The 24425-nt window shown below is 41.0% G+C and overlaps 1 protein-coding gene across 1 annotated transcript in view; it reads right to left on the bottom strand.

The window, feature by feature from the left end:
• Window positions 1–24425, bottom strand: part of LOC133502362 (copine-8-like) — a 60459-nt gene that overhangs the window by 24404 nt on the left and 11630 nt on the right. The window contains exons 3-10 of the mRNA XM_061823075.1: window positions 22702–22742; window positions 16036–16082; window positions 12209–12312; window positions 9331–9370; window positions 6609–6685; window positions 5285–5348; window positions 3374–3477; window positions 1850–1954 (exon numbers count right to left, since the gene is read on the bottom strand). Coding sequence (XP_061679059.1) covers window positions 1850–1954; window positions 3374–3477; window positions 5285–5348; window positions 6609–6685; window positions 9331–9370; window positions 12209–12312; window positions 16036–16082; window positions 22702–22742 — 582 coding nt within the window. The remainder of the gene's footprint in view (window positions 1–1849; window positions 1955–3373; window positions 3478–5284; window positions 5349–6608; window positions 6686–9330; window positions 9371–12208; window positions 12313–16035; window positions 16083–22701; window positions 22743–24425) is intronic.

Raw genomic sequence — 24425 nt, 5'->3', positions numbered from 1 at the left:
TATAATGTTATATATAATATATATATTATAATAATATATACATATATTATTATAATAGATATATCATATATAATATTATATAATGATATCATATATATAATATATAACAGCCATGACTAAAGGGATTTGAAAACAAAGAGATAAAACATTTAAAATGGCATCAAAACAATAAAAAGGACAAAATATTTTAGAAAAGAAAATTAAAACCGCATACATTGCAAGTAATATGATCAAAAAGTGGATATATTCTAAAAAAGCGACAGTGTCGAAAAGTGAAATTTTTGACAGCCCCCCCCCCACACACACACACACTTTTCTGACGGGTAATTCAAAGAAGTTCCATCATGTGCTCTGATATTCAACCTGAAAATCATACATGAATAAAAAATGCGCTGCTGCGGGGTTTAAGGTCAAGTCATTACAAATGCAAATCCGCTTTTTCTTTCTTTTTTTTTTTTTTTTTTTTTTTATTCCTTCAAACTAGTGGGGGAGTCCAAGTAATCCACCACCGAGTGCAGTTTCAATGTGACGCCATTAAAGCCCGCTGTGCTTCCTCTTCTTAATCTCGCTGGCAAAGGCTACACTTTAATCTCTATCAAGTGCTGCTGCTGCTGCGGCTGCTTCTTCTTCTCTCTCTCTCTCTCTCTCTCTCTCTCTCAATATATATACTGTAGATCTAAATTAAATATACGACACCTACATTCTTATTATAATGGATTGCGCTTGCCCGCAGACCCGAAAAGACTCATCAGACTAAAGAAGATAGAAATTCATTGCATCTCACTGACTCATTCAATTCTAAGTAGTTACGAAAAGTTCCATACAGAAAAATATCGTCACTGTTCTCGGCAAGCAATGTGGGGGTATGCACAATTTTTTTGGGGAAAATCCAGTACAGTTTTTTTTTTTTCCTGTATGTACAGTAAGAATTTTTTTTTTAAAACACAGTTCAGGTGTATTTAATTTAATTTAAATCAGGGGTGTTAAACTCATTTTCTTGCGGGCCACATTGTTTTCCAGTTTCCCTCAGAGGGCCGTTATGACTGTGAAACAAAATTATTTAGTCATCATTTTTCTGTCATCAATTTATGAACTAGTTTTGGAGTTAGAAATCAAGGGTAATGTGTTTTTAAACTATTTACGTTTGCTCACACAAAAATGCTTGTAATATCTCAACTTGCTCATTTATGATATATGACAATTGGCGGCACGGTGGAACAGCTGGTAAAGCATTGGCCTGACAGCTCTGAGGTCCCGGGTTCAATCCCGGACCCGCCTGTGTGGAGTTTGCAAGTTCTCCCCGTGCCTCCGTGGGATTTCTCCGGGTGCTCCGGTTTCCTCCCGAATCACCAAAACATGCAACATTAATTGGACACTCTAAATTGCCCTGAGGTGTGATTGGGAGTGCTGCTGTTTGTCTCTATGTGCCCTGCGATTGGCTGGCAAGCAGTTCAGGGTGTACCCTGCCTCCAGCCCGTTGGCAGCTGGGATAGGCTCCAGCAATCACCCGCGACCCTTGTGAGGATAAGCGGCTAAGAAAATGGATGGATAGATAGATAGATGACAATTTGAAATGTTGGTATTTTATTATATTATATATTTTTATACAGATTTTTGGGACAGATCTGGCCCCCAGGCCTTGAGTTTGACACCAGATGAAATAAAAGTGCTTTTTAGAACTACAACCTTGACTTATGTGGTTTTGGAATTGTATTTTATGATTAACGTGTTTTTTTTTTTGAGGCAGTAGTTGGTGTGAGGAATTGGAGAACTAATGCACTAGAACATTGAACTCGAGCGCCCTTTTTGCGTCGGTGCAATATCACGAGTTGAAAAGCGGCGGGCGTACCGGTCGTAGTCGCCGTTGCAGAGCGCCCTGACAGGAATCTTGAAAGCCTGCCACACGGGATCCAGAGTGTTCTTCACCACCTCAGTCTTGTGGCAAATGGTGAACCTGACACGCACACACAAGCACACACTTGTTAGGTTCTGTGTGTGCCTTGGCGTAGCATTCACAGGTCGCCTCAGCGGACCCAAAAAGCCGGACAAAAGCGGGCTAAGTTAAGTGGCGGGCCCGCTTTCGCCGCAGGGCAAACTGCTGGCATGTTAGCACTTTGCCTTTTATGTTTTGGAAAGCTTTTTACAAAGGCAACAGTTTGACCCTCGAACCGAATACTTTCCTAATGGGAATTTTTTGTTGCGACGTTGCACCGGCTGAAACTCGGAGTCGGGCGAGATGTGTCCATTTCTTCGTTATGATCGAATAATAACATGACTTTATCTGAATAGGGTCAAAGCTGTTTAAGATGGTTACAGGGCAAAATTTGCAACTGGCGTGGTGTACAGAGGGTTTAGAGCTTGTGCTAGTTGTCCCTAATCAGGCTTGCACATGAACACATTAATTGGACACTCTAAATTGCCCCAAGGTGTGATTGTGAGTGTGGCTGTCTCTATGCCCTGCTGGCGACCAGTTCAGGGTGTACCCCGCCTCCTGCCTGTTGACAGGCTCCAGCACTCCCCACGACCCTCGTGAGGATAAGCGGCTAAGAAAATGGATGGATGCACCAATAGTCTAACACTACATTCCACATTAATATGAATCTAAAACTAAAAAATACAAAACTATACACAATTTAACATTATCATTATAAAGTCTACAGCATAGTTTTTAAATCAGGTTACAATTTTGTACTATTACTACGACTACTACTACTCAAAATATCCAATATTTTGTGTTATTGATTTGATTGATTGATTTCATCATCATCATCATTGATTTAAATCTGGATTTACAGTTTCATTGGTATTATTTTATATTATTAGTATAGTATTGAAATAGTTAGTTTAGATCGTATATTTATTTCATGCTACTCTGATTGACTTATAGTTTCTGTGATACTTTTTGTACTTAATTTATATTTGTAAAATGAATACAATTTTTACACTCACTATATTATGTATTATTTAATGTAATTTTTATGACTCAATATCAAGATTAAAACTTTTGTTTTCATTATTTCATATTTTATCTTATTAAAAATATCTATTTTACATTATTCACAATATGGAAGATTTCTCATTACTTTTTTTTAAATTATTGATTTAAAGGGCTACTTAAAGGGCTAATTGGTGTGTGCGTGTGTGTGTCCCCGCCCCCCCATGTTTGCATGATGCATATTCCACATAAATATGTACATCCAGCCTTGAGGATTATATAAGAACAACACATTTAGTGCTTATAGAGTGTACGTGGCGGCTTTCTGGAGCGTGAACAATCGCCGTCTATACGCGTGCGTGTCTGTATTTTGTTTTAGTCGGAGGAACAACAACGGCAGCGGCGGCGGAGGAGGCGAGCGGCAGCTTGTCAACTCACGATCCGTCTTCGTTACTGCGGTAGAAGACGAGGAAAGGGTCCGACTTGCCAAAGAAATCCTTCTTGTCCAATTTGTTGCCGCAGAACTGCAGCATGACCGACTCCTGCCAGCGTCCAACACACACACACACACACACACAACACAGACACGCACAGTGTGACAGCTGCCGTGGTGACAAATGATGATGAGACACACCGAGAAGACTTTCCATTTGACTTTGTTTTACAACTGTTTTGGAGTCATTCATCAATCACAGTGCGGCTACGGCATGATTCATTTTTTTTTTATTGATTCTGTTGTGAGAAGAATTTCTTTCTCATTTCAAATATTAAAACCCACCTCAAATTCACCTCAACTGACCGATTTGCGTGTTTGCGCTTGCTCGAAGATGCCAAGAGACGCTTCGTTTCGCCTGGGAGACGAGCTTTGCATGTCGGGGAGGAACCAAGTTTAGCCTGGGTGGTTTGTGAAAGTTACGCAGTCATCCTTGCATATATATGTGCACTTTAAAGTCCGGTTTTATTATCAGCAAATCTAATTAGCAAACTATTACTAGATGATGAGTTTCAAATAATCCTGAGTTTTGGAAAAGTCTCTCGTTATATTTGCAGTTTAGACTATTGATCAGGGCAAGTAAAAACATTTTTTGCAGTGACGTCTTCATCCCCCGTTTGAGGAAAAAAAACCTCAATTTTCATTAAAAATAAAGTTCCAAAATCATAAAGATTAGAAAGAAAAAAACATACATTTAACATTTTTTACATTGACAAGTATTTTTAAGTAAATACATTTCATTTTTGATAAAACTTAAAAAAAATATTTTTACCTTATTGCAAAATAAGTTTTTTTTTGCTTCTTGGATTTGAAAGAAAATAAATTCAGTAAAACTAAATACATTTAAAAAAATGCAAAGAAAAATTGGTGTAATTTTTCAAATAAAACTATGATGAATGAAATCACAGAAAATGTCGCAAAAATCAAGATTTGGCAGTACACTGCTGCTTTGTAGATTAAATTTTATTTATTTAGATTTTATGATTATTTTTTTAATTCCTATTTTAATTAGAATTTTTTGTTTCCCTTTCCAAAATATTTCTTCAACAGTACAGCTTAACATAAATATTAAACAATGTATGTCGCATGATTTAAAAAAAAAAAAACATATTATTCTACAATGTAAGTATAATTGCTATTTCTTGATTAAAACAATTTGCACTCGAGGGACTCCTGTTACCTATGGCAACAAGACCAAGTAGCACATGAACCTCGACGCAACATCAATGTTGAATGCATCTGAAACATAATACAGAATGTCTAGTAAAGCTCAACAGCGCTAAAAAAAATAATTAAAAAAAAAAAAACAATGTAAATGCTGACATCATCATTTCTCCATCTTTTGCTGTGATGTGGCAGAAGCAGCACTGAGGAGCTATTTTTAGAAAGTCCACTTTTGGACACTCGCCTTCTAATTTTAGCCTCGTTGGGAGCATCTACTGACAAACAAACAGTATCTCTGTGTTGCGTTCGGGTCATGAAGGACATTTATGTGTCGGAGCGTCTATTGACTAACAAAAGCTCTCAGTGTGGTGCATTTAGGACATAGGACGTTTCTGTGCTGGGGCATGTGGTGTTGACAAATATTTTGTGGTGCATTTAGGAGAGTAAGATGCTTTTGTGTCAGGATGGACAAATGTTCTTTGTGGTGCATTTATGACACGCAGGATGTTTGTGAGTCAGAGCATCCAGTGAAAGAGAATCTCTGTGGTTCGTTCGTGACCCTTAGGACATTTGTGTGTCTATATTATAAGTACGTCGCATTTATAACAAGTAGGACACTTGTGTGTTGGGGGTACTGACAAATGCTCTCCCTGTGGTGCATTTAGGACACGTAGGCTGTTCGTGGGTCTCACCCGGCAGTTGCTCAGCTCTTCGGCTCTCACGATCAAAGTTCCGCATTTCTTCCCAGGAATCCCGCTGCAACACGTCACAACATGACAACTTAGCATCGCGGGACATGTTTTAGTCCTCCATTTTCTTTCGTCCTTTTGTGCTGTGTTTCAAAAACATGGGAAATCACCAGGTTTCGTGTCTGACGATATCCTAGCTGGAGCCATTGAAGCACACGAATGGATAAAAAAAAAGCTAGCTGGCAAAGTCGCATATCTGTTTAGGTTTTACTGTCCTAAGTTGATGCTAGCATGCTAGCTAATAATAGCTGGCAAACTGGTAAATGGTTTTTTGAAGTTGATAATAGCTGGCTAAATATTTAATGTGTGAGTTGAAAAGAGCTGGGTAACTCTTAGTTAGTACTTAACTAACTGTAGACAGTAAACTATGGTTTCACACCTGCTTACTAGCCGATATTAGCTATTTAATTTAGCGTGAGTGCTAATAATGGCAGTATAATTTTTAGTGACTAGCCAAATGCTAAGCGATTAACTTTGAAATTAACATGATAGCCGGTAAAAAATGATAAAATGCCCCCCTACATTGCTAATTAGACTTAATAAAACTGTACCGTAATTTCTGGCCTACAATCCGGGACTTTTTTCATACACTTTCAACTCTCCGGTTTATGCGGTGATGTGGCTAAGTTGTGCATTTTTTTCTAACGGCCGCAAGGGGGCACTTGAGCAGAAAAGGTAAGAATGAGAGCGGTTATGTCCAGAGGAAGTGACTTTTACCGACCCTGTTCGCGCTGTGCCAGCGTGTTGCTGCTGTGTTACTGGCGTGTCTGAGTGATATTTACCAGTAAGTTTTATTTTAACCGGCCCTGTTAGCGCTAGCGCAGCCGGCGATAGGACTAGCGTTAGCGCTACGTTAGCACTAGCGTTAGCGCCACTCTAGAGATTGCATTAGCGTTAGCGTGACGTTAGCACTAGCGTTAACGCTATGCTAGTGTTAAACTGTTTCTGTGTACCGTCTTTGTAAATATCTCGTGTTTCAATGCGGGCACTTGCGCCTTTTACGCAGCTGCGGCGTTTGTATGTACCAAATGGTATTTCCTTTACAAATGTACTTGGTTAGCGCTAAGTAAACCGGGAATTGTGGTATATTCTCCTCTAATATGTTTCTGTACAATACACTGGATGAATGGAAGGACCGGAATGGATTGAAGGCATTTCAATATGGACTTTTTTTTTTTTTTTTTTTTTTTAATAGACAGGTTTGGAACTTCGGTTGATCAAAGTACCACTATCGTGTACTAGTAAATATTCTGCTCATGCGACTCACATCAAGGCTTTCTCCAAGCGGCTTCCCAGCGAGCCCACGATCTCGCCCAGCGTGCAAAACGCCTGCCCTAGGAAATCCTGCAAGGGCACAAAATCCAAACAGTTTCTCTCAATATGGGGGCTCTGTGTACACTGAGGGGGAAAAAATTGACGTAAATGATTTTAGAATATGGCTGCAATATAACGGAGTAAAAAAAATTCAGGGGGGAGGGGGTCTGAATACTTTCCGTACTGACGACCAGTCTCGGGTGTACTCAAAGTCAGCACGGATAGACTTCATCTATTTCAGCGACCCGCGTGAGGACTCGAGTTGGATGGAATCGAGATGGCTGCTGAATGAGCTTTTCCTTGTCGGAGGCCTTCAATTTCCCAGTATTATTGAATGCAACGTGCTAGTTTCGACATGAAGACCAAGGACTGAGAGGAGAGGAGAGGAGGCCCGCGAGTGGTGTCCTTGCCCGTGTCCGGAGGGCCTCCCCACAAGAGGGTTGGCTTCAAGTCTGTTGTGCAATGATTTATACGTACGCGGGCGCGCGTGTTCAAATCCTGCAGGCGCAAATCTGCTCCGAAGATGCTCGCCAGAAAAACGGAGCCCCCAACGCTGCGAGGTCCTCCTCCTCCTCCTCCTCTCCATGAGGAAGAATCATGACCAAAAAAAAAAAAAAAAAAAAAGCTGCGACCTTTCCCAAGCGGAGATGCTCGTAAATCGTGTTCGAGTGTAAACGCACGGCGGAAGTCCACTGCGATGCGTCCCACCGCGGCTATCGCGATTTTCCGTAGAGTCGTCGGCGAGCGACGAATCGAAAGAAAGAGTTTGATCCAGAAAATGGTAAAAATGATAAATGAATAAATGTATATTTATTTCAGTGTAATTTCCCAATTTAAATGCAAGTGGATTGAAATCTTAGATTTAACGGATGTTGGAATTGGAACTAAAAAGAAATAACTTCCAGTGCATTTTTTTTAAATATTCATCTACAATAATTGTTTTTACTGTACTGTAATTGGTGTTTTTAGGCTACAAAATAAGTTAAAAAAAATTTGGGAATCGGTTTTAATTTACAAAAAGTGCTCAATTTAACCATTTTATATTTTTAGAATTGTATTTATTAATTTTATAATTGATGACCCCTCCCTTCCATTAGTCTGTTAAATCAAGTTTACACTGTACAATTTTTTTTTACTTATATTTCCACGTGATTAACCGTAAAGTAAATATTTCAAAATGTTAATTCAGCTCCCAAACAAGTTAATGAAAACATTAGTTTTTCATCAAAGTGCAGCGACATGATGTGTAGCATGAACAATAATGATTGTGCCACGCCTGTTTCAACAATTAATCGTAAAATAAACAAGATAAAAGTCGTGTCGAAAATATGGCGGAAGGGAAATCCATATCAAGTAGCACGTAAGTGCGTGTTCCGTCAGCATGTTTAGCCCGCGGCAAACAAAGCGCACGGGCTGGAACGACTTGAGTTACTGTACTTGTGAGCTTTTATGAAAAACATCTTTTTTTGACGACGACGACGAGCGCGTTATTTATAGCCGGGCAACTGGATGGGGGCGCCTCGGTCGACAATGGGGCCACGTGCCGGTTCCGCGATCCCACACATCCGCGGCGCCGGCGGGACGCATTCGAGCGTCCTCGGCCTTCGCGCCGGCGCTCGGATGGAGCCCCGGGGCATCGTGGGTAATGGAATACGGGCGAGGGTCTGAGGGGGTGCCGCTATCGGCCGGGGAGAGCTGAGGGGAGGTGGAAGCGTGTGCCGGATCGCCGAGTGTTGGAGTACATTCTAGTGATATGGAAATAAACAAAATGTATCTCAGAATTTAGCTTTTAAAAAAATGATCAACATACAGTACAATAAAAAGTATGCTTCTCCAAATCTGCTTCATTTTTATGTACTTTACCTTCATTGTCTCATCATTTTATGTGGATGTAACAATTTTTTCTGTCATATTTTTTTAATAGATTAGCTGTTAAGGACATGCATGTATTTAAAATTTTCTATTTTAGTAATTTGGTGATTTTTATAATCAATTCTACAGAGCCCCTAAAGCAGGGGTGTCAAACTTATTTTTCTTGTGGGCCACGTTGTTGTTCTGGTTTCCCTCAGAGGGCCGTTATGACTGTGGAACATAAATATTTCGTCATCTCATCATATTCACATCAATTTATGAACCAGTTTTGGAATCAGAAATCAAGGGTAATGTGTTTTTCAACTATTCACGTTTGGTCACACCAAAATGATTTGTAATATCTCAACTTTATCATTTATGATATATGACAACTTGAAATTTTGGTACAGATGTTTACAATAACATAGAAATTGATACTGTAGATTTGGCTTCGCGGGCCACATAAAATCATGTGGCGGGCCAGATCTGGCCCACGGGCCTTGAGTTTGACACCCGTGCCCTAAAGGTATTGGGGGTGGGGTTAAGTTGTTTCTCATACAATGAGAAAACGTGAGTCACTTTTTTTGGTCGTTGTTGTATACTAGTATGCTCTTTGCCCTTGCTTGGACCCACTAGTATCTGACGAGAAATGGTTTTCCACAACTGACACCACTTTTTTGGCCTCTTAAAATGGAATTGGACCTGACTAGTAAATTACCAAGATGCACTAGGAACACCACTCGGCCAAACTAGTAGGCATGTGTCACACACTTGTCCCTTTAGGGGCTCCGTAGTACAGCGCTAAAACAAATCGAGACACTTACGTGTTTGGAGAGGTTGTCACTTTTGCAGTCCAAGTCGTACCTGAGCAAAGTGGAGACGCAAGATTAGAGTTGACCAATCAGATTTTACTGTTTCGCTCAGCCCAGACACCCCAAAAACTGAAGCGTTTCGCAATTTAGCCCGACCCATGTCAAATCAACACAATTCAAACATGGCAGCAAAGAAACAAAATGTCATCTGCAAATAGCAATCATCACATGGCTACCAAATTTCACTTTTTTAAAGTCGAATATTCCAAAAATGACATTATTCTGTATGGGGAATAAATAACGTTTAAATATACAGTGATGCCTCGATTCTCGACCATATCCGTTCCAGAAAACGGTTCGAAAAGTGAATCGTTCGAAAACCGAATCGATGTTTCCCATTGCAATGAATGAAAAAAGAAATCATGCGTTCCAAGCCTAAAAAATTAGACCTTTTAAAGCATTTTTTTTTAGCTTTTCCTGATAATAAACTACATAGTAGAAATACATGTATAGTTTAAATATTTTATATAATAAAATAATTTCTTTGGAGCCATAATTGGGGGTTAATACGAGATGATGAGAATGAGGTGAGAAGAAAAACTACCGGGACACATCTGTGTACAGAGGCTGCGTTATGCAGGAGATATATATATATATTTTATTTTTTTTTTAAATTTTAATTTTTATATTTTATATATTTTTAATTTTCTGGATTTCTTTTCAGGGGGCATTCGAATAGACAACAACAAAACGCGTCGAGGGTGGGTCAGCACGCGTTCGAGTACCGATTTTCGTTCGAAAACAGAAGCTAAAAAAAAAATCTCAAAATTTCTGTTCGAAACGCGATTCGTTGCAAAACGGGGACGTTCGAGAACCAAGGCTTTTACTGTAGTTTAACGCCATTTTACAACATTTCAACCGTTCTTGTGACAGTGATGGAAACCTTAGAAGGGGTAACATTTGGGAGATGCTTGTGTGTGTGTGCGTGCTGGCGGCACCGTTCACCTCTGTCACTCTGAACGCCTCATGAATCATTCATGTGATCCTGTTTCATAATGAGACACACCGACAAGTGTATGTGTGTGTGTGTGTGTGTGTGTGTGTGTGCGCGCCTCAGAGAGAAAGAGCATTAAAAACAACAACATGATGGATGGATGTTGATTTGACCACACACACACACGGATATCCCGCAGCGCCTTGCGAGCACAAATTTGTGGATGACATCACTCGGCACTGCGCCAGATAGGATTCCGCTTCCTGTGCCGTCTGCCCTCTTATTGGGGGATGCGGGGGGGGGGGGCTGGCTTTTCGGAGGTGGGTGGGGGTGTGTGCTCGTAGCTCCTTTCATGATTAATGACAAAATAGAAGCTGCAAAAAAATCCGCAAGTGTGCCAGCCTTGATATCCAGGATTGGTCCACGTACTAGTAGACTATGTCCTCACTAGGGCGCACTAGTATCTGACGAGAAATGGTTTTCCACAACTACCACTTTTGTTGGGCCTCTTAATATGCAATTGAACCTGACTAGTAAATGACCAAGATGCACTAGTAACACCACCAGGGAAAACTAGCAGCCATGTGTCACACACTAGTAGCCTCCTGGACCTTACTAGTAGCACTAAAATGCCCACCTGGCACCTCAGCGCGGGTTTTTGGTTGTCCTATTACTTGTAACCTAAAATTGTCTCAATAGTGTGCGATAAATGCATTCCATAAAGCCATTTGAACGTTTAAGAACGTGATTCCCAATCCTGATGCTGATAATAAACAAATGTTTTTATCGATGACAAATACTTAAAAAAATCCAAAATTTTATAAATATATATTATAAAAAAATGAAACAGAAAATCAGCTTTTAAATAGTTTCACTTGTTTTGGTGATTTAACACGCTATCACAAAAGTGATAGAAAATGAATGTGCTTCCCAATCCTGATGCTGATAATAAATAATAAACAGACATTTTTATCTATGGCAAATACTTAAAAAATATGTCATTTTTATCTAAAAATTTTTGTAAATTATATATATATATATATATATATATATATATGATAAAAAAATGAAAGAGAAAATCAGCTTTTAAATAATTTCATTTGTTTTGACCATTTAACACACTGTCACAAAAGTGATAAAAAAATGATGAATTATTCATTGTATTATTCAATGGTTAAACATGTATATGTTGAATGTACATTCAAAACCAAAAATAGTTACAAAATTAAGTGAATTAATATTCAAACACCCCAATATTATCATTGAGATGTTCTTTATTTAAACAATAAATTATTAATACAATCCACACATCTATATTGGCAGGTAAGCTGCAGCCTACCTCATCTGATAAAACAATTTTTAATTTTCATCATATTTAATTCTTAAAATGTCACATTTTGTAGATTTTATTTCTTTGCATCTAATTTTTGAATTGTTTTAATTGTCTTGTTTTTTTTAAGGTGTTTTAAGATGCTGCCGGTTAAAAGTTCAAGTTCGTACTCGAAAAAAAAAAGATTTGCATTTACATTTTTAAAACATTTACATTGTTTTGTTTTGTACTTTTTCCCTCCATTTGGTTTAGTTATGACGAGGCTAATGTTGAGTTAAGCCCCCCCCCGGCCCCCGACAGACACCCCAGCATTCCCATCAGCGTCTCCACAAAACGCCTTCAAGTCAAACCGACTTATTTTTCCCTCTCCAAGTTCAACCAAGCGGAATGAGAACGCTGCTCGGGGAAAAAAAAAAAAAAAGTGACAAGAAAATGTGTCTTTTATTTAAAAGGCGGAATAACGTACATCTCCCTGCCCGCGCCCGGCATGAATATTTCACGCTTAGCTTTTGCTCCGATGCATGGAAAGCGGCGCACGCACACACGCAAATCGATGGTTAACTCACAGGTCAAACCGGAGGTTCTGCCTCTCCTCAAAAAAATAGTCCAGGATGAACTTGCGCACGAAGTCGGGGTTCAGCGTGTTGTCGATCACTTCTGTCCTGCCAAACTGTCATTTTGAAGAAAAATACATCACATCAAATATACTGGGAATATATATTTTTTTTTTTATATTTTTCCACTGGCTAAATGGGACACTCTAAATTGAATGAATCGGGACAGCAGAATGTTTCAAGTTACAAAGAAAAGTCTGAGTGTCTGAAATTAGAATATTTTTTTATTATTATTTAAACCCTAACCCTAAAATTATTTAAATTGAGGAATTAAAAAGAAGACAAAACTGGCTTCATCCCTTCATCCAACAATGCTCAAGGCCTCTTTACACTCTCGTGGGCAGCAACTGCGCTGACGTCACTGCGGCTACCCCATGTACATAGTTTGTCTTTACCGTATACACGAGCGCAACTCACACATCTTCTTCTTTTCCTATCGGCTTGTCCCGTTAGGGGGTCGCCACAGCGTGACATCTTTTTCCATCCAAGCCTATCTCCTGCATCTTCTTCTTTAACACCCAACTGCCCTCGTGTCTTCCCTCACCACATCCATAAACCTTCTCTTTGGTCTTCCTCTCGCTCTTTTGCCTGGGAGCTCCATCCTCAGCACCCTTCTACCAACATACTCACTCTCTCTCCTCTGGACATGTCCAAACCACTGAAGTCTGCTCTCTCGAATCTTGTCTCCAAAGCATCCAACTTCGGCTGTCCCTCAAATGACCTCATTTCTAATCCTATCCAACCTCCTCACTCCGAGCGAGAACCTCATCTTCATTTCTGCCACCTCTAGTTCTTCTTCCTGTTGTCTCTTATCCTTACATCACGGCCGGCCTCGCCACTGTTTTATAAACTTTGCCCTTCATCCCGGCGGAGACTCTTCTGTCACATAGAACACCAGACACCTTCCGGCGACTGTTCCGCCCCGCTTGGACCTGTTTCTTCTCTTCTTTACCACACTCACCGTTGCTCTGTATAGTTGACCCCAAGTATTTGAAGTCGTCCACCCTCGCCATCTCTTCTCCCTGGAGCTTCACTCTTCCTCCTCCGCCCCTCTCATTCACGCACTTATATTCTGTTTTACTTTGGCTAATCTTCATTCCTCTAATTTCCAGTGCATACCTCCATCTTTCTAATTGTTCTTCCACCTGCTCCCTGCTTTCACTGCAGATCACAATATCATCTGCGAACATCATGGTCCAACGGGATTCCAGTCTAACGTCACCTGTCAACCTATCCATTACCACAGCGAACAGGAAGGGGCTCAGAGCCGATCCATGATGCAGTCCCACCTCGTTTGGAAATGTGCCGCAGTTCTTCCCCAAATCTGAGACGTCGCTACGGCTGGTGTTAGCTAGGATGCTACTGGGTGGGGATTCCTCTGCACTTTTTGGTCATTTCCGGTCGCTGTTTTTAATTTCCTTCCCAAAACGAGGAACAAAGCAACAACAATGGGGACCGTTGAAGTGTCTGCTAGAACAAATTGACCTAAATAACCAGATGATACATTTAATTATCCTGCAAAATCAATTAAGAAAGTGGTGGCGTAGGTGGGATGTGGAGCAGGGAGGAACAATAAGCTCATCATCACAGCATGCGACTAAAATGGGTCAATCACCAAAGTTTATCTTCGGGCTTTCTCCACGCAGAAACATTTTTGACGTGCTGTAAGCCACAAAGAGGTGCATAGGTTCCGCGATACAATGCGGGTATAGAGCTCGTGCACCTACGTCATAAAATCACGTGACTGTTGTTTACCTCGCCATTCTCCCGGTCAAGCTAAGCATTGCTCAATGCGAAGTCTGTTGGAGACGACACGGAAATACGTCTTGTAGCGCGACGCCCAGAGTCTTGTCAGATACCGTCAGACATTTAGAAGGTGAAAATAAATGACGGTACGTGGGGAAAATTTGACGAACTCGGCATAGATCACCGTATTTAATACCGAAGTCGATGTTTTCGGCGATAAGAAATTGGACTGTTAATTCGCTTCCGCTTGTCTTGGACAACTGGCTATATACACGTGGATCTGGTGAGTAAGTCGTCGAGACTTACACGGAAAAGCTTGAAAGTGTATAAAAGTCTCGACGCATACAAATACTTTGTTCCTGGATCTGTTCTCAATCAGGAACAAATCCCACATAGCGACAGTTTTGACGGCTCGTGAACTCGGAAGCATGTTCGGCCACACCTTTGCTGGAATCCATCGATCTTTTCTGCTTGTATTTAATACAAATACCAATATTTAAATAAATGCCCCCTGGTTTTACACAAACTCACATTCATTAACTATGATTTGAAAAAAAAGAGGACGGAGTCGTCTCCATGGAACGTACATGGAAGCAATTGCGGCCGCACTTAACCTCTGTAAACCATTTTTTTTTTGAATACGCATTGTTCTCAAATGAGCCAACTTGGCATTATAAATACTTTTGGGTAATTTGAGCGTGAGAAGAATAATTCCTACCTGAAATGAAGTGATTGCCACACAGGCGTGTGTGTATTTTGGTTAGGCACTATCCATCATGTTTAATTGCCGAAATCCATCGATATTTTCTGTTTTTTTCCATCTTTTATTCCATAGAATGATCTCTTTGAATATCTGTCTCGTCTGTCGTGACAACCAACAGCACATCGGGTCTCGGGTATCGTAAATATTCTCCTCCGGTTCAATTGTCTCCCACAATGTCGAGCAGCTCTGTTTGACCGGCAATATGGCGCTGTGAAAATGGTGACGTCACGTCCACGAGCTCTACTGTCGACCATGCGACCACGTGAGCGCAAAGAGGCCTTCAGGAGTCACTAGCTAAATTAGGGTTGGTGTGAAAAACTCCACTATTTCTCCCAAACCACCGAGAGCATCAGCCTTTAAGAATACAAAATGAGATTTGCTGAGATGCCTTGCAGAGAGGCCACTCGTCGTCCACTAGGGCTCATTAGGTAGAAACTTCCACATTAATATTCCATTCATTTGTAAAGTGCTAGTGGATCAGCCTAATGGCCGAGGAGGCCATGTTTTTTTTTTTTTTTTGGGGGGGGGGGAGAGAAGAACTACTCTGTGTCTTTGGAATGGACAAAAGGATGGACGCCATTGCAAGCGGGAGATAGTTGATGTTGTGAGCCAACGTGTGTTTTTCAGACAGAACTGATGCAAATACTGTTGTATAAAACAAAATTGAAAATTCTTTTTGAAATAAATGTACACATTTTCAAAAATTAAAAAAACTAAAACATCAATCACAAAAATCAAAATAATTTTTTTACAACTATTCAAGAAAAAATATATAAATATATATACATTTATATCATCAAAAATGAACAATTTTGAAAAATTAAAACGTTTTTAAAATTGCAAATGAAAAAAAAAGTAATTTCATTTTCCCATCAGTATTCAGCTCTCAAGCATTGTTATAAAAACGTGTTCATCTAAAAGACTCCCGTGCGCAAAAAAAAAAAAAAGATCTTTAATGACGCCGGTAGCCAGCGACCGTAGCGCCGACGCATCCCCACTGGGACACAATTACACTAATACGGACTTTGCCCATTAGAAGGCATCAAAGTCTCGCGTTAACCTGCGCGCTGGCATTTGGGAGCCTTCCCGTGTGTGATGCATAATACATTTGTTGACAGCAAAACACCAGAAGAAACGTTTGATCCTCCTGTGGCACAAAAAAAAAAAACTGTGAAAACAACAATCTTATTCCTTTTGTTAGTGTCTCAAAGCAGTCACCAGCCACCATTTTATACTAAAAAAAAAAAAAAAAATCAGATTTGTGACTCACCTCTCTCCATTCCCTGTTCGCTATCCCCTGAGTGTACAGCACGCAGACTGCGGAGAGGACGACGAGACTGAGAGAAGAGTTTAACCGGAACATTTCGACAGTGACAACTTCATGCTGACGACTTGAGAGCGTGTTCTCCCACGTGGCGGGAAAACTCCCTAATTAAATGTCACTAGAAGTTTGCCTCGCAGTGCGATGACATGTCAGCGGACGGCGGATGGAGGGAGAGAGCGTCGAGGGGTTGAGGACGGGAGGGCAAGGCTGTTGTTTGCGTAGGTGGGAGAGGGAAAAAGGAGGTTAGAGTGCGGCGGAATGTCCTTATCGAGTGAGGACGCTCGATAATATTGACACGCGAGCGTCTCCCGTCCCTCGGGGGTGGGGTGGGGTTCTCTGTGTTTTCTTTTTCCCTGAGCGCGAGGACGGCGCGCTGGTGGAAAAAGCAGAGCGAGGCGAACATCCGGCACTAAAGTGACATTTCATTAGCATTCGCGCCGACGCTACTGTACTGGAGCGGTGCTTGTCTTGCAAAGTGTGAGGAAATGATGTCACGGTGACCAAGGTTTGAGAACGAGCATATCGTGTGGCGATCATCTTTTACGCCGCTTTTGCAGTAGGCCTAAACAGGCGCCTTTGGTACTCCTTGAGTTGTCGCTGCTCCTATCCCTATCTTGGGTTAATTAAACTAACAGCTGTTTGATGTTTTCCAATTACCATAACACTGATGCTAATTTCAGTTAGCCCGTCTATGGCATTTCATATAATGTTAGCAATAAGCATGAAGACTTTCATTGGGTGAAATTATACAAAACAAGAATAAAGGATGGATGATTTTGGCAAATGTGCTTTGGAGATTTTAATGAGTTCAAATGTGTAGGGAGCGATATAACTTAAATTGTATTTAATTATTTTATTTATTTTACTCTTTACTGTGCATTTTCACCTGTTACAAGTAGATCTAAATCATTTATCATCATAATGAGGGTTCATTGTACTCATCGAAAAGATATCCACATAAAGCCAGTTCCAAAGAAGACTGGGATTGAGAAAGTTGCTACAGTATAAAAATGGATGCACACAACATTGTGGAGCAACGTCATCGGTCTACTAGAAGTCTAACGGTCATTAAAGCAAAGCAGAGCAAATTTATTTGTATAGCGCGTTCCATACACGAGGTAATTCAATGTGCTTTACATGATTAAAGGGATTTGAAAACAAAGAGATAAAATATTTAAAACGACATAAAAATAATAAAAATTACAAACAAAATATTTAAAAAGAAGAAGTAGAAAAAGTAATGTGATCAAAAAGTGGATATATTCTAAAAAGCATGAGAAAAAAAAAAAAAGAGTTTTCAACCTGGATTTTAAAACATTCACAGTAGGGGCTGACGTCACCTCTGTTGGCAACTAATTCCATTTTTTTGCAGCATTATCGCTAAATGCTGCTTCACCATGTTTGCTTTGGACTCTGCGCTCCACTATTTGACTCGAGTCAGTCGATTTCAGAGCTCCACTGGGTTTGTTTTCCGTAAGCATTTCTTTCGTGTGTTCAGGACCTAAATCATTTAGAGATTTATAGACCAGTAGCAGAACTTTCAAATCAATTCTAAACCTGACTGGTAGCCTGTGGAAGGACTTTAGGATTGGCATTATATGCCCTGACCGCTTGTTTTGGTCGGAATGCAAGCTGTAATACTTAGTTAATACTCTTTTTGGGGAGTCCAGTCAGAAGACCATTACAGTAGTCAAGTCTACTTGAGAGAAAAGCACGGATGAGCTTTTCCTGGTCTGCGTAGCACATACAAGACTTCACTCCAGATATGTTCTTCAGATGGTAGAAGGCAGTTTTTGTGATTGATTTGATATGATTGTCGAAAGTCAGGTCGGAATCAATCAGGACACCATGGTTTTGGATTCGGTCTTTGGTTTTTAAAGATAGAGAGTCCAGGTGTTTAATGGCAGCAATTCTCTTTTCTTTATTGCCAAAAACAATTGTCTCAGTTTTGTTGTGATTTAGTTGAAGAAAATTCTGGCTCATCCAGTTATCTGATTTAGACAGTGGCACAATACCTCAATTGAACTGTCGTCATCTGGAGACACTGCTAGATATAACTTTGTGTCATCTGCATAGCTATGGTTGTCAAAATTAAAGTTTTGAAGAATATGACCCATGGGTAGCATATACAGGCTGAACAGGAGAGGTCCAAGGACTGACCTTTGAGGGACCCCATTAAAAACACTGTCATCAAATAATATACTGCAAGAGTTGAGGCAGACCAAGTGAAATAAATTGTGTAGCCTCCAAACATGATCACACACAACATTGTGGTGCGACACCATTGGCAGACTAATCATTAAAGACGTCGTCTCCACGTCACTTAGTTTGACCGTTACAAAAACATAGCTAACACATCAGTGTACCCGGAATGGTAAATATTACCCCATTACCCCCTGGCAAGAGCAAACTGTGGGCGTCACGAATTAGCTCCTTTGGAAAAGAAACACCAATGCACACAACAATGTGGAACGACCATCGGAGCTACTTGAATCCCGTTTATTTTTTCAGACGTCGTCTTTGCATAATATAATATCTGAGGCAGACGGGGACTAACAAATAAACTACATAGATCTCCAGACAAGGAACACAACATTGTGGAGCCACCCAATCGGTCGCCTGGAAAGCAAATGGTTATTAAAGGAGGACTTTGTCCAAAATTCACATGTACAATAAACCCTCCAATATGTAGTAATATTATTATTACATATATTTTGGACATTTATTGGAAAAAAAAGAAAGAAAATAAAGAACAATTTTAAAATCCACCCATTATCTGGATATGTGCCAGCTTTCACAGCAAGACCCAGAAGAAACGTCCTTGACCCCGCCCGGTGACGTCACCGGTGCATAGCATTACACACCATTCGTTCTAGTTTTGTGGACCAAACTGCAACAAAACTGAGAAAACACAAATTTCTTTCTATATAATATCTTAAACGGCCTGCGAGGAGAAAAAGACTTAAATATGCAGAACCCCATTTCACACAACATTGTGGATCAACCACCTGCCAGTCAAAACGGAGGACTAAAAGGCCTTTCAATCCGTGTCAATGGGGGGGGATATCGATCCGACACGCGAGTTGGTTCAGTCACGAGCTCGGCCGCCGCCGCACTTTACGGGGAACCAAAAGAGGAGGAGGAAGGTTGAGCATCCTCGCCGGGGCCAACGTTTATGCAAGGAGGCACTTGTGCTGCGTCCATGTCTCTGCTATGCTGACAGTCACTGGCCACAGTCACACAGCATTAGAGCGCCTCAGCACACACACACACACACACACTCGCACACATCTACACAAACACACACACACGGCCGGCTACATATTCAGGGCCCCCGGGCGCACACTGGCGTACCATATTCATATTAGCGTATAAAGCCGGATGAAATTCCACTGTTTGTGCACGTTACCGCTCTATTGTATACGCATATACTGTATGTGACCGTGTTTGGGTGTGCCCCCCCACCCCCATTCAGTAAATGGGGGGGGCCCTTACAGAAAAAGCCCCAAATTATGAAATCAAAAGAAGCCACGCCTCCTCATGAGTCACCCATTATATTTTGTTGAATTTCATTTCATTTCATTTGCGATAGCCAGGTCACAATTAGAGACGCAACAATTGATCGACAACTAAATGGATGATCCAATTCATCGACGTTTTTGATCAGCGATTCATCATTTAGAGATCTTGCTTAATTTCATCCACCTCAAAATTTCAGCTTCTCAAAAGTAAATATATATATATCAATATTGAGGTGACGTGCTGGCTCAGCTAGAAAGCGTTGGCCTCACAGTTCTGAGGTCCCGGGTTCGATCCTGGCCCCGCCTGTGTGAAGTTTGCATGTCCTCCCCGTGCCTGCGTGGGTTTTCTCCAGGCACTCCCACTGGGGCCTCCACTCCCTGAGAAGGGTTGCGTCAGGAAGGGCATCCGGCGTAAAAATTGTGCCAAACATATGTGCGTTCATCTGAGATGACACGCTGTGGCGACCCCGAAAGGGACAAGCCGAAAGAAACTTACTTACTCCGGTTTCTTCCCACATCCCAAAAAACATGCAACATTGATTGGACACCCTAAATTGCCCCTAGGTGTGATTGTGCCTGCGGCTGTTTGTCTGTCTCGATGTGCCCTGCGATTGGCTGGCGACCAGTTCAGGGTGTACCCCGCCTCCTGCCTGTCGACAGCTGGGATAGACTCCAGCACTACCTGCGACCCTCGTGAGGATAAGCGGCAAAGAAAATGGATGGATATATAGCGACATATTTATCAAATTAACAAGGCTGTAAAGATTCAGTTACTGTGTACTGATACGAGTACATCAGTCTGATTATTTGTGTTAGTGTTGCATCAAAAATGTACTTGGAAAACAATTATCGACATTTTCCGCCACTTTTCTGACATGTTACGGCCCAAACCGGTAAATTAGTCATAAGCAATTCTCAATGAACGTATAATCTAAGCCTTTTTGTACACTTCAAATATAATTTAGGACCTTCACTGAACCCAGAGTAACATAAACGTCTTCTTCAGTCACTCCGACAAATTTCGGATCCAATTGAGTCTTTGAAGAATTGAATTGGTGCTTTTGTAAACATCAACGGTGGTCTCCAGCGGGCTGTTAGCGAGTCTGATATTCAAATTAAAGACCGTTTAGCGTCAACGTAGGTTCTTAATGGAAATAAAGGTATATAAAGTCTTCAATGAAACTTTGCATCTTTATTGCCACTGGACAGCGTACATAAAAATCAAAGACAATTTGGAGTCTTCAAACACAATTTGGGTGTAAAGTAATATAAACAACAAAGACAATTTGGGGCCTTCACTGGGGTCTTTGGAGTCTTTAATTAACATAACACACAGTACACAGTTTTGGAAACTTCAAAGATCAATTAGTATTCAATGAACCAAACTACAATTTTGTAAACAGACAATTTGGAGTCTTCAATTAACATAAATCACACTTTGTTAACATCAAAGAAAATGTAGTCTTTGACTGAAGATAACGTGTGCATTTCTGTACACATCAAAGAGAATTTTGATGTGGCAACACATCTAATTCATGCATCGTAATTTCCGGCCTACTAGCCGCAACTTTTTTCCAGATGCTTTCAACCCTGCGGTATATGCAGTGATCCGGAGCTAGCCTTAGCGCGGCCCTAGCTTTAGCACAGCGCTAGCCTTAGCGCACCTGGTTATAAGCCTACACAGAAAGAGTTTAACGCTAGTGCTGCACTAATGCTAGCCCCGTGCTAACGCTAGCCCCACGCTAGTGTCAAACATTTTCTGTGTAACGCTAACGCCGTGCTAACACTAACACCGCGCTAGCAATCAACTCTGTGTACCAAGGCTTATAACCAGGTGCGCTCTGTGGGTCGGGAATTACGGTATGTTTGTAAACGGCAATCCTGAGCTGACAGCGAGCTTCACGATGTAAGTTTGTAAACGTCAAATTGAACAGAAGTTTCTGTTCATGTCAAAGAAAATGTAGTTGGAAACATAAAATGGATTTATGACAAACTTATCATCCAAACTGAAATGTGTTAGTAAACAGACAAACCGTCGGCGGTGACAGGTCGTCGTCAATCCGAATGTACGTGTGTTTATACGCATAGACAACGTGTTTTTGGTAAACACCAAAGAGAATTTTGATGGAGATTGAAGGAGAAAGTTCGTCGTTTGTAATTTCTGTTTGAAATATCTTTTGAGACATCCGTTCTGTCTTTGCGCAAACATCAAATACAATTTAAAAAAAAAAAAAAAAAAACAATGGACTGCGTAGCCTTTTGGTCCACAATGATTGTCACGTTTGGACAAAATGTATCTGAAAGCGTGCCCACACACGCGCACGTGTATGCTGATGCTTCATGTTGGATTAAAGGACGACTAAGCATATACCTCAACAAACTGCACGACATCCACAATGCTACATGGAATAATGATAACACGTAACTCTGCGCACACATTATGCCGAGTGACAAAGTGTAGACTAGGTCTTTCCGCCATGTCGTGTACGTCCATGTTTATGTTCCAGGGAACTACACGGCTTACAAGTTCCACCCAGTCTAACTCAAATCTTCGATTATGCGTGATACCAGCATCTTTAATAACAATTAGGATTCCAGTACACTGATGGGATCGCTACACAATGTTGTGTACATTTATGTATATTTGTATTATGTTCCAAAGACCTATGAAACTTACAGTAGATGTTCTGCTCATTCTTCCTCAGATGTTATATCATGTGAGGACGGCATCTTGAATGACAAATAAAATCCCAGCAGACTGATCGGGTCATCCCGCAATGTTGTGTTTGTCCATGTTTACATCCCACAGTGACGTCACTCATTTTTCCTGTCCAGTCTTTCTCAGATATTACTTTCTTTTTTGTTGTAGTGCAGGTATTTTTCACCATAATTAGCATTTTCAACAGATGGAGAGAGGCACTCCACAATGTTGTGTGCACGCTTGTTATTTTTCACCCCCAGTCGTCCTCAGATCTTAGGGTATGTGGAGACAGCATCTTTATTGATGATTAACGATTCAGGACACGGACAAGTGACAACTCGGCAATGTTGTGTGAATCCGTGTGTGTGTTCTGGTGTGCGTGTGTCTTACTGGGATCCGATTTGGAGAATGTGTCTCGGTCCAGCAGGTTTCTAAAGAACGAGAAAACAAAAGAGACAAACATTAGCACTAATTGAAAAGCCTTCTAATTAGCATCCTCGGCGAATGCCAAGAAGAAGAAGGGGGGAAAAAAAGCCTCATCTCTGACCCACACCCTTTGATTGGTCGCCACTGAGGCAGCAGCATTAAAGAGATTCCCGAATGCAACCTAAAGTGGGGCTTATTAAATATTTCAGGCGTGCAGCAGCCTGTTTTCTCTCGTTTTGCCTTCCCTCAGCACCATCAAATTTACATGATGCTGCCATCTTGGCTCTGCGGGACCAACCGGGAGGAGGAGGATGAAGACGGGGGAGGATGAGGAACACCCGACCGACGCCGAGCAGCTGCTCTGAACTGAGGAACTCAATTAATGACGGTGAAAAAATCAATTAAAGACGAGCTAGGAGGGAGACCCGAAGTGTCATGTCTCTGACAAAACCGAGAGGATTCTGATACAACAATTATAAATACTGTAATAAGGTTATGACATACCGCAAACAAAACAACAGGGTTCTGATATCATACAGGTTTCTGATCATTTATAGGGTTATGTTATGATGTGTTGAAGATAATAGCATTCTGGAATTGCCACATCAAGTATGTCCAACAGGAAGATGGAACTAGTATTGCGGCTTATGGAGCACAGTTGAATTACCGTAATTTCCGGACTATAGAGCGCACCTGATTACAAGCCTCACGCAGTACATTTTTAAACAGAAAAAGCATTTTGTACGTACACAAGCCGCACCTGATTAAAAGCCGCATGTGCCCACATTGAAACAAGAAATATTTACAAAGAAAGACGGTACACAGAGAGTTTTCAAAGTTTTAATAATATACCTTAGCTTTTCTTTTCAAACAGTGCCTGTGAAGCGGGAGTAAGACAGCAGCAACACACTAGCATAGCGCTAACTGGGTCGGTTAAAAAAAAAAAAAAAACATACCGGTAAAAATCACTGAGACTCGGCAGTAACACCGCAGCATCACGCTAGCAGAGCGTAATGCTAGCACAGCGCTAATGCACGACAGCGATAACAGGGCCGGTTTAAATAAAACATACCGTAAAAATCACTGAGACTTGGCAGTGACACAGCAGCATCACGAGAACAGCGTAACGGTAGCACAGCGTTAACAGCGCCGGTTTAAAAAAAAAATACTGGTAAAAATCACAGACTCGGCAGTAATGCAGCAGCATCAGCCTAATACAATGTAATGCTAGCACAGTGCCAACAGGGCCAGTTAAAAAAAAAAAAAAAAAAAAAAAAAAACCCATACCGGTATAAGTCACTTCCTCAGCACATATATTCCACCGGAGTCCGTCCCCCCCTTGCGGCCGTTAGGGGGAAAAAAATGCACAAATTAGCCGCATCGCCGCAGGGTTGAAAGCGTGTGAAAAAAGTCGCGGTTTATAGGCCTGGAATTATGGTACATCCATTGGGAAGCAAAACAGGAGGTAGCACAGGAAAAGGTATTACTGACGACAGGAAGTAGGACTGGAAGTTGTGTTAGGGATGGCGAGATGCAGTAGAGGAAGTCAAATTACATCCAAGAAGAAGTGGTACAGGAAGTACAATTGGAAGCTTTACAGGCAGAAACACAGAAGGTAGAACTACATAACAGAAAAATTGCAATTATGCTGTGAACGTGTGTGTGTGAACGTGTAAAGTGCTCATGCC

This window comes from Syngnathoides biaculeatus, chromosome 6 (genome assembly GCF_019802595.1).
Source record: "Syngnathoides biaculeatus isolate LvHL_M chromosome 6, ASM1980259v1, whole genome shotgun sequence".
NCBI lineage: Eukaryota > Metazoa > Chordata > Actinopteri > Syngnathiformes > Syngnathidae > Syngnathoides > Syngnathoides biaculeatus.
This window is presented reverse-complemented; position numbering and strand designations above follow the sequence as displayed.